The sequence below is a fragment of the Vicia villosa genome, linkage group LG6, assembly GCF_029867415.1.
Source record: "Vicia villosa cultivar HV-30 ecotype Madison, WI linkage group LG6, Vvil1.0, whole genome shotgun sequence".
Classification (NCBI taxonomy): Eukaryota; Viridiplantae; Streptophyta; class Magnoliopsida; order Fabales; family Fabaceae; genus Vicia; species Vicia villosa.
Genome location: NC_081185.1, coordinates 107,407,200 through 107,419,020, shown reverse-complemented (window position 1 = coordinate 107,419,020; position 11,821 = coordinate 107,407,200). Strand labels below are relative to the sequence as shown.

At 33.4% G+C, this 11,821-nt stretch overlaps 1 protein-coding gene across 1 annotated transcript; it reads right to left on the bottom strand.

Annotated features, from left to right (window-relative positions):
* Window positions 1-6,607: 6,607 nt before the first annotated feature.
* Window positions 6,608-10,218, bottom strand: LOC131609514 (protein SCARECROW). The gene is made up of 2 exons (XM_058881223.1): window positions 7,751-10,218; window positions 6,608-7,402 (listed from the first exon to the last, which is right to left on the bottom strand). Exons 1-2 carry the CDS (start codon window positions 9,760-9,762, stop codon window positions 6,940-6,942), a joined length of 2,475 nt encoding a protein of 824 aa, XP_058737206.1. The 5' UTR covers window positions 9,763-10,218; the 3' UTR covers window positions 6,608-6,939.
* Between the last annotated feature and the right edge of the window lie 1,603 nt (window positions 10,219-11,821).

Sequence of the window (11,821 nt, the reverse complement as noted above, 5' to 3'; positions counted from 1 at the left end):
TTTTAGTGAAATAATTTTGTTTTTCTTATTAACATTTTAATTATATTTTAAAAATAAAAGCGTGCGTATCACACCAGGATCCGTGCAGACGCACTGGTATTCCACTAGTTTTAAATAAAAATATAAAATTTGTATGTCACTGCAAACTACTTTTTGCAATAATTTTTCACTCACCGCCAATATTTCTATTTGACCAATAAATTTATATAATTTTAATACCGGGTATAATTGCTTATTTACTTTGGTATCATTTCCGACTTATGGATTTCATGGAAATGATTTGTTTTGTAGAATTTGATATTATTATTAAGTATTATGACATATGAATGAATTTAATTGACAATATATGATGTGTTTCATCTAATTTATGTTTTGAAAAATTCTGCAATAATATTGAATTGTATCGCAAAAAATTTAGAAATTTGAAAAAAAAATCAAAAACTTATTATTTTTATTTTATATACAACATGTGAATCCAACCTGTAAATCATTGAGTTAATTTGGGTCGGTTTTGACTGTGAAATTGCAGGTTGGAGAATGAGCTTCACCCATTAAGATTTGAACCACCGTCTTCTTCAAACTTCCAACATACCAAACCATCCACTAATACATACGGAGTATATTCTAACACAACCCAATTACACCGACATACCTTAACCGTTCATTAACACACATATCAAAACATGCATAACATCCAACAACAACGATACCAACAATTTAGCCTTATTTTCAACAACAAACTCCATATTTTAACGCCTTTAAATGTATGTTTGGTTCCACTTCTACAAATTCCAGAATCAATTCTAGAGATGTAGAATTTATTTTTGGTGATTTTGAGGTGTTTGGTTTTTTAAAAGTATAATTGATTATGTCTTCTGAATTAATTCTACTTGAAGGCAAAATTTGTAGCTTATGCCTCCAGAATTGATTATAAGTGATTTTTACAGTGAAATTTATTGTTCAACTCACTTTTACCTAAATGTATTCAAACATGTTAGCGCAACAATCGGGGGAGGGTCGAGTCGAGAGCATTGTTAATTTCCAGGACATTCCTTTGAGCAACACACCTTTGTGGGAGAGACACCACTTCTCCACCTAAAATCTTAAGGTGATAGGTGAGTGGGTTCTCCCACTTATATATGCTCAAGTCACCACACATATTTCCAATGAGGGACTATTATTCACACTCACACTTGATTCTCAACACTCCCCCTCAAGTGTGAGTCTTACACAATGCTTCCCCTCATGTGGAAGCTTCTCTTCCACAAACACTTGTATCCGTTGACTTCAACTACATGTATCCGTTGATTCTCTTCAACTACATGTATTTGTTGACTTTCAACTACAAGTTTTAGTCGGTCCCTTTTTTCTCAAACCAAAGGCTCATGATACCATTGTTAGAGGCAAGTCGAGGGGGTCAACGAGGGAGCACTTTACTTGGGACACACCTTTGTGAGAAATACACCACATATCCACCTAAAACCTTAAGGTGATAGGTGAATATGTGGTGTATCTCTCACAAAGGTGTGTCCCAAGTAAAGTGCTCCCTGGTTGACCCCCTCGAGTTGCCTCCAACAGTGGTATCATGAGCCTTTGGTTTTGAGATAGGGACAGACTCACTTGTATCGAAACACTTCCCGCAAGTGGTGGATAGAAGGTGTTTCGTTGAGTGTCAACGGTGGTACAAGTGTATGTGGAAGAGAGAGGTTCCACATGAGGGGAGCATTGTGTAAGACTCGCACTTTAGGGGGAGTGTTGAGAATCAAGTGTGAGGAAGAAGTCCCACATTGGTTAAAAAAGGGAAAGAATGGACACTTTATAAGTGAGAGAACTCACACACACACTTGATTCTCAACAAAACATAAATCAATTTTGTTGAACTCAACTTTATAAAAATCATTTCTATCAAATTTAATTATGCTAGAATCAATTATATTCACCGCAAATTCAAATATACTCTAACTTATACTCATACACACAATCTACACCTTAATGAAAGTACAACTTTTAAATACCACGACACGACAACAATTTTCTATTTAACACATTCATTCACCTCAAATTCACCCCGACAACAAAACTTCTATTATCCCCCATTACCACATCAACTCAAAATACAACACAATAAAACTTCTATTCCACAAGCCACGACTTAAGTTTTGAGAGCGCACCAGCCACTAACACTTTCTTCAACAAGCTCAAGGATTATCTTTCATCGGAAGATGAAGCACAAATATCAACTCAACCACCCGTCCCAATAAATACAATGTAGGAGTAAACGATATGGAGCACCTCAACCAACATGATATATACCTTTATTTATTTCGAGATTAATGTTGTCAATTGATTATTTTAATTGTAATGTAATTTTAATTCAATCTATTCATATTTTTCTAATTAAGTTAAATAACATTTTTACAGAAAAACTTGTTAATTAATTATTTTTTAAAGCATTAACTCATTCTTATATAATTATTATCTAAGTATTTAATAAAATAAAAATAGTTACTATTAAATAAATAAATAATATAATATATATTAAATAATTTTAAAAAAAGGGTTCCGCCTAAACAATTTGTAGGTGTGTTGAAAGTGTGATATTTAGAAAGCAAAATTGTGGAAAGTGTGGTATTGGTGAGAAGTGAGAACCCGGTGAAAAAAGGGGGGTAGGGAGGGGGAAATTTCGAATAATAAAGAGTGAATAAGACGTGCAATGATTAAGGTTCATTACTAGTGATCTAAGGCCAACTATTGTAAGATCCTTTCATACTTGACACATTACTATCTAGCATGTGATGCACTCTTAATTTATTGCATGAATCGTACTGTACTTGATTTTTTGCATGAATAGCATAGCACTAATGCATGTAACTTTCTTGACAATTGGCTTCTTGCATGTAACTTTTTTTTTTTTTTTTTTTTACTTTCCTCCTCCTTTAAATAGGAGTTGTTAATGTAGAGTCCTGTCCTATTCACTCAACTAATAGAAATCAAGTCTTAAAAAAAAGTAATAGAAATAAAAAAATGTGTGTTCTCAACAGAGTCTACATTTGTCCATTTTTTTTTATTCACATTAGAAAAACAAAACAATTCGAGTTTAAATGAATATATCTATTTTTTTTAATCCAAAATATGTCTTTATTTAATGGTAATGTATTCTTTTATATAGACAAACAGACAATATATTAGATCATTGTCCTTTTTTAAAATCAATTCTTTTAAAAACTATTTAATTGTATGCATGAGTATTTGTACTTTCTGCAAAAGATTTATTGGTTATGCTGCTAGAATATTAAAAGTGTAAAAAAAAAATAGTATAAAAGCATGTTGATTGTCGGAACACGTTTTTTCATATTTGTTCGAAGTAGTTTTGAGGATTGTTTGTCCCAAAGTAAAACCTCTAATCATCGGTCCTATTAATGAAGAAACCATAATCAAAGTCTACACATGCATATTTCCCTCCTACCCACCCGTACACCAGAACATTTGTTGGTCTAAGTGTCAATCTCCCTTCTCTTGTGGGTCACTCAAGAAATTCACATGTGTCTCTTTCTTCACAGATACTTCATTCCGATGAAAATATCACATAAGACATCTCTAACAAATTCATGTCGATATTTGGAGTCTGGAAGCTCTCTACAATGAATCATGTGTTACCCAAATGTATTAAAGCTTGCCTTGCAGCTAACAGGTAAAACCTCATCAATAGGAAATAAATGAATCATTACTCGATATTTAAGAACAATACGATAGTCTATCAGGAACTTGTATTGGCCTAGTCCATCAGTAGGAATAAAAAGGAGAAAATATTAAGCATGTGCTTCTTGTAAACACCCAAAAATTGCTTTCTGTCTTGGGGTCATGTTAAACTTTACTTCCATGTCCTAACCACTTTTACTAAAAAGACACTCGCCAAAACATGTTGTAATTTAGAAGGGACGGTGTCCTTGTTAGTAAAACTGATAAGGTCAAAATATGAAATAACAACACTAAAAGCATCCAAAGCTTTGTCAAAATCAAAGTCCATACCCTCTATCACATTGTCTCTCAATATATGATCCTGTAACATTCAAGATTAGGCTCTTGAAACCACAAATGCGTAAGAGAAATCCTCTATTGTTAAGTACAAACTTAATCATTTAACTCTAATAGGTAAAGAAGTTACCCTCCATTTAAGGTCCTTGAAGAAAGGACATCCACCAACCATGATGTCTTTAACCACCTTTCATAACTTTTATCAGATTAAACAATTATTTTCTCCATATGATTAGGTTGACAAGTTCTTAGGCCAAAAGAGACTTCGGCGATATTCATACAAGATCGAAGTAGAATTAGTCACTCTAAGGATCCCTTATTAGTTGTGGCAATAGATACATTAATTCAACAACCATGACCACTCTCTTCATGACAACCCCTTAATAAAGCCTTTATCTCGAATAACAACCCTTCCAAACAACTTTATCCCCAACATTAACCTTCCAATGTCCGAAGGGAACAACTCTCCCATGAAGTTTACTACCATCACATAAAGGCCAAAAGATCTTAGTTTTACAAATTTTAGATTCAATACCTAATAATGGACCGCTCTCCTGAATGATGTCGAGGCCTTTATCCACCTCCTCTGAATCCTCTATGATGGTCCCGCCATCAAGATATCAAGCATGAAAAAGAAGCTTACAATAGTCTCTGATCTGATGAATAAATGGATGTAACACAAGAGAAAAATAGGAGTGGACCTAACGAGTCACCTTATTCCACTATTGATTGACATAATATTCCCATCCCCGATGTATATCCTTGTTAGCTGACCATAAAGAAACTCACCCTAACATTTCACAATAGGGTCAATCAATTTACCAAGTTGAAAGAAGTCGTGAAGCCTACAGTGAGCATAGCCAAAGAGTCTATGTCGCTTGCTTAACACCCTATTAACATTGTGCAAAATGATCTTAGCACCACCCGATACCCCGGCCCCAGACTAGAAGTCATTGAGATTTTATACCACATCTTTACTAAAACCTTTCATTGCAACCATGGATATCAACTGCCTCCAAATAAAACCCACAGTAATTGGTCATATCTCACTATCGAATTTTAATAACAGCGTCAGGGGTACGGAGGCTACAAACTCTCTCAAACTCACCAGACATCTATCTCTCAACCATAGGTTAACAATTAGTGTGATTGTGCATAAGAGATCTCTAGAGACAACAGAACCTCTTCGTACAGTGCGCCTAATAAATATTGTGCTCTCCAATCATCTCTACCACATGAAGTCCCTTTGGAAAATAATTTAATGCACCTGAAATTAGTATCAACTTCGGCCACTAAAGAAGCTTTAGAGAAAAATGTGACCGGCATGGAAAGAGGCGGTTTGTACAAGTGTCTAGCCTCCAAAAATTTAATTGTATGTGCATTATAGGGGGGCACTCCCAATGACACAAACACTTTCCCGATCGTTGTGAAATAGTCATCTGTAACCCTGCAAAGAAATTGCTTGACTTTAGAGTTCATCTTTGCATCTTTCTCCTCAATATAAACTCCACCGACCCAAATTATCTTGCTCAAAGGTGCATAACACATTATCAACTAGCTTGGCAAGACCAACTGAATCCTTCCAAGTAGTTGAGCACTCCAAAATATATTGTTATTTCAAGAATTTCTAATTCCAAAACTTTTATTCTGAGATTTGACTATTTGTAAAGTGCAACAAGGAAGAAGTAACAATCGAACCCAAGCATATATAGGTTTCGACTTAGCAACCACTCCCTCCGCTCTCATGAAAAATGTCTCATAATAATTATTCCAATACAAATGCAACATTTATTATTATTTTCCACTACTACACCCCTATTTATTAACTTTCACTTTATTCAACTACATTATTAACTACAATTAATATAAGTATTCTAATAAAATGACACTTAAGAGATATACTCTTCACATAGCTTGAGAGAAAGCAAAACAATACTTAAGAGATATACTCTTCACACTAAAAATAAGTATCTGAAGACTCTCTTTAACAATCTTGCATCCAATATAAATAATTTATGAATTTAATTCAATGTAAGATTGATTACACATTTGGAGCATCTAAAATAAATTTTAGATGTGTAAAATTTTATTATGACATATTTGATTGCCATCAAATATAATTGATTATATTTTTGAGAATCTATTCCACTTGATAATAAGTTTTGTGATTTTTAACCTAAACATAATTTTAACACAAAAATTTATTAATCAACTCACTTTAATAAAAATTTAATCAAATTTAAATCACTTTATCTTCCAATCACTATTAAAGAAAATTAATTTTTCCCATAACCAAACATACTTCTAATCTATTCATTCACTTTAATAAAAATTTAATCAAATTTAAATCACTTTATCTTCCAATCACTATTAAAGAAAATTAATTTTTCCCATAACCAAACATACTTCTAATCTATTCATTCAAAATGAATTTGTGCCACCACATAACCAACACACAAAACTATATATAATTTGGTACCATCCATAAAAGTAAGAAATATCACAGTAGCATCCTCATGAATTCTCTTAATAAAACAAAATATATCACATTAAATGTGTACCACTTCAGCCATTTTCAAATCCCTCTCTTCTATTATTAACTACTTTTGTGTCATCACTGAAGCCGTACACATTTTGCACCAAGAAAAATCACATGCTTCCTAAAACACCTAACAATATCTCTTACATTTCAATTAGAACAACAACATAGAGATGCTACATAGCATTAGAATATGAAAAATCAAAAGGCCAACAACAATCTCAACCATCCAATCTCATCATCACAACAAATGACAAGTGACTGCTGAGAATTCACTTTCATAACTAAACAGAAGTTAGTTATGAAAATAAATTATCTGCAGTCACGCAATTACAAATCTCGACTATCATATTTAGTCGAGATTATTAGTTATGATGAGGAATGACAGTGTTGGGATGATAGGGAGGTGGTCTCCAAGCAGAAGCAGTAAGCAAACAAAGATCTTTCCAACCAAGTTTAAGAATACCATTATCCTCAACCAAAGTATACCCTTCAGAAGGGAACATACCAAGAAGAAGACTAGCTTGAGTAGCAGCATTACCAGCCAAAGAGATACCTCTAAAACCACACTGTTGAAGCTTTTCTCTCCAATTATGAAACTTTATCTCGCCACTTCTCGACGGCCCTCCGACCGCAAGTACATTACGAATCTCTCTTGATAATAGCTGCTGCTCCACCACATGTCTCTCCTCACTCTCTTCACCATAGCTTGAACCAAGAGAGTCAAATAGTGCTGAGTAGTAATGTATTGCCTCCACAAACCTTCCCAAGAATGAACCTGCATTGCTCAGGTCTTGCTCCACTACTGTTACCACTTTAGGTGCCAACCTAAAAAGATAACACACAAAAAAAAGCAAATCCAATGAAGCATATGAGAAACTTACTATAAACATCACCATGATAACATATGAGTTCTTTTTGTTTCTATCTATTAATTTATGCAAAAACATAATCATGGCTTCCATTTTACCTTTTGAAGAGAAAAAGGTAGACATAAAGTGGAGCATCCACTATAGTCTATAAAGGTAAAAAAAGAAGCATGTAAAGTTTTGGGAAATCTTTCATGAAAAAAGTGTAGTTTTTCCATATCAGCTACCACTAAATCATGTAAAATATATACACAAAACAAGCTAGATTGAAAAAGAGTAACAAACTATAACTTTTATTAGTACCAACCTTTGCAAGAGCCACAAAGTGTTTGTATCTGATCCAGTGACATCATATAAAGAATGTTGCAACCAATGAACAGCAACAGCTTCTGATTTACTCACATTAAGCTTCTCAACATCAATGTTTCCGACTTTCTCAGCAACAGGAAAGAACTCAAAAGGAAGACCAAGTTTGTTAGCAAAGTCAGACAAACGTTTACCAGTGGCTTCAAGTGTTTCCATGGAAGTACCTAATCCAGTGAGTCTCACATAAGGTGGTCCACCTGGTCTTGAAGCAAGGATGTGAAAAAGACCAGGCCATTGTAAGCCTTGCATTATGTCAAGATCTATGATGTGAACTCGTTCTTCTCTTTCAAATGCTTCTTGTATAGCTTGGTTAGCAGTGAAATGAGAGAATTTCACAAATGGACTTATTCCATTGAAGACTTGAAAAGCTGAAGCAACTTTTTGGTTGTGTGGTGTGTGTGATGAAACTGGAAGTGTTGCGTAGATTCCTAAACATGAACTCACTAGTCTTGCTGAAATGGCTTCTGAGAAATAAGCTGCTACTCTTTGTGCTGATGTGCCGAATGGCGTCGAGAGCTGCGAAATCTCGAGTAGCATCTTGTTAGCTTGTTCTAGATTCTCTGCTGATACAGCTTCTGCACATTGGAGAAGAAGTGTTAGAAGGTGTAAACCTTCTTCATCTTTCTTCTTCTGTTCTTTAATCTCCTCTTTCTTCTTTCTCGCAAGTGCCATGTCAGCAGAAGTAGTAGCTGTTGTTGGTGCAGGTGCAAGATCTTCTTGATGATGCTGTTGAAGTTGATGTTGATGTTGTTGATCTTGCTGTGTGGTTTGAGGTTGCGAAGGTAAAGTAACCAAAGGGTTGTTGTTGATTTGAGTAGCACCAGTACTCCAATTGGGAAACATGTTTTGATGTTGGTTTTGATTCAGAAGAGTTGAAGAGTCGGAAAAATGTAAACTTGTTTGAACAACATCATCAACACGGTTCATGAGTTTCCCCGAGGAGTTATTAACATTAGGAGCAGCTAAAACATTTTCAGCGTTGTTTCTTTTTCTCTCTGGAACACAAGTGTTCGGTTCTGTGAGAAGACGAAGCCTGTGTTCAAGAACAAGAGCGAGATTTGGATTGCAAGGATATATTATCTCTCGAACATTGTTGATAAGCTGAGGAATGGAAACACTGTTTGAAGTATGAATAAGATCCTTCAAAATACCGTCAATCCAGTTTGTTGTAGCCGAGGTTTCTTCCATTGAAGGAGAAGAACCAACAACATCAACAACACCGTTAGTAGTGTTATTTCTGTTGCTGCTGTTGTTGTTTGTTCGGTTTGTTTGGTTGTTTTGAGATGGAAAAAGTGGTAAACCGGAGAAACCACAGATAGCAGGAAGAGTGTTTTGTTCTTCTAAAAGTGGTTGTTGTTGTTGTTGATAATGAGTGTAGTTTGTAGCAGAGGTAGAGGAATTGTTGAGGTTTGAAGAACAAGAAGAAGGTAGCAACATAGTGGAGTAGTTGGTTGTGACGGTCACAGTAGGGAAATTTTGAATAGCAACGTTATCTCGTGACAAAGCAACGTTGTTGTTATGTTGACTAATATTATTATTATTGTTAATATTAATATTACTATTATTATTATGATAATGATAGTTGTTGTTATTATTGTTATTACCTGATGAGGCTAATGTTGTTGTTGTTGTTGTAGTAGTGACACCTTTTTGTGTTGTTGCAGGTAAAGAGCAGTTCAACGAGGAAGTGTTGTTGTTGGTTCGACGAGAAAATCTATGATAATCGTTGTTGGTGTTGGTGTTGTGAAGTTGAAGTTCCATTTCAGAAGCCATTCTTTTTCTTAGTAACTTTCTTTCAGAGTGATGAGGTTGAGGTTGTTGTTGAGGCATGTTGTGAAAATCTTCACTGCTGATGTTACTTGAGTTAGAGGTACTATTGTTGTTGGTTTCATCAGTGGTACCAGTGTTTCCTCCTCCAACACCATTGAACAAAGCACAAGCAGTAGTAGCCATATTGAGGAGAAGAAGAAGATGAATATTGAGTTCAGTTTGAATAAGTGAAATAGTTAAGGTGGAGAATGATAGACATAGACATAGTACTAGTAGTAGTGTTGTGTTGGTTTAAGAGGGATAAAACCATGTGTTAATGTTGTTGTTGTTGTTGGTTCCAAAGTTACAAGGAGATAACGTTGTGAAGATTGAGACAGTAGCTAAAGGATTCTCTTCTCTCATAGGACTGAGTAATTGAATTGAATGAAAGGGTTGGGATTCTCTCTCTAAAGACTATAACACAATACAACACGGTTCTCTATGCCTTTTGCCTTTTGGATGTTTCTGATAAATCTCTCTGTTTGGCATGGGGGAGGGTGGAAAAAGGGAGGGGTGTGTTGGGTAGAAGAACATGAATCAAAACTGCTCACGGCGGCTAGTTATTCGTCTTTGTGTACTTTGTTTTATCTTTTCTTTTCATATCTTGTTAACCATATATTATTATTATATGGTCGAATCACATGTATGTTGTGTATAGACTATTGTTTTTCTTGAATGATATCATATGCCGTGCCATATAGTACTACCTAATTATTTTAATCACAAAAATATGTACCAAATGTGAATGCATGCATTACATTATAGGGGAGGGATTTATTAAAATTAAATTACTTTTTTATTCTTTGTTATTTGTATTTAATAAAAATAACTTTAAATAAAAAATAGTACTATTGAGTAAATTTTATTAAATAAAAATTTGTTCAATTATACTAGAACACAATTTGTTCTTTTAAGATATTCGGACATAACAATAAACAACAGCACACATTAGTTGAACTATAAATCTTCGACACAAATTAACTATTATCTGATCATGATGATTCATCTATTCCAGTAAGACAATTTTAAAATTAAAAAAAAATAAAATAATATTAAAGTGCTAAATAATATTAGACTTAAAACTTTTATTTATAACATATACATATTGTTATTATTATTAATATTATACTAAAAAACTTATTATTATATATAATAACCTGATATAAGTACGTTACTATTATAAAAAAACTTAGTCGCTATTATTATATATTAAAATTAAATTTGATATAAGTTATAATAACAACATATATCGTACGTTTTTAAAAGCAAACCTTATATGTGTTGCACCTTGAACCACAAGCATACGGTATTGCCGACAATGTTAAATTGTAGGATAAGAATCAACAAGAATTCATTTACGACAACCATAAAATTCACTTATCATAATAATTAAATGTTAAATAGCAGGATAAATATCAACAAGAATTCACTTACGACAACCATAGAATTTATTTATCATAATAATTATATCAACATATAGCATTATCATGTTATAGAACAACAATGTAAACAACAAAATATCAAAAAGAAAAATTTAACAAAATAAACAGGAAAAAACTGAGAGCAACAACGCACAAATAGCAATTGCACAATAGAAGAAAAATGAAACGTGAAATAACACAGAAAAAACTTAGTCTTTAATAATTCAATAAGGACAATCTTAGAATTAAAAAAATAATTGAGGATAAAATAGAGAAAATAATAAAATTCTAATCAATGAATATCTCCTCCCCTCCAAATCCCTCCAATTTGTAGGGGAGCAAAAAGTGGGTCTATAAGGGATTTTGCTCACATCCCCTCCCCTCTTCTCCCCTTATAAAAAACAAACCAAACAAAAATATTTATAAGTATCTCCTCCCCTCCCTTCCATCTACTCCAACCGTATTTCAATAAATTTTAGTTATTTAGGTCTATATATTAATTTTGGTAAATATTATACAGTATATAGTAACATTTATATTTATGATATTTATTAAATAAGTTTATTAGATTTATATTTATCTTTACTTGAATAATTTTGTTCTATTCGTATTCGTATGAGCTCTTCTCTTTTAAATAATTCTTTCATATCCATAGCAACATCGAATTGAGTTGAATTATCTAATTAATTGTGTCATCGAATATTATTTGTGATGTTAGTCTGGTCGGTTTATAATCTCACTTTTTCTTCTACTTATATATTACAGGGTCTCGAATCTCGAGT

Excerpts from the sequence above, each read along its gene's own strand:
- LOC131609514 (XM_058881223.1), bottom strand. The coding sequence starts at position 9,762 with ATGGCTACTACTGCTTGTGCTTTGTTCAATGGTGTTGGAGGAGGAAAC. Across the intron at positions 7,403-7,750 it reads ACTTTGTGGCTCTTGCAAAG|GTTGGCACCTAAAGTGGTAA; the intron begins GTTGGTACTAAT and ends TTATCTTTTTAG.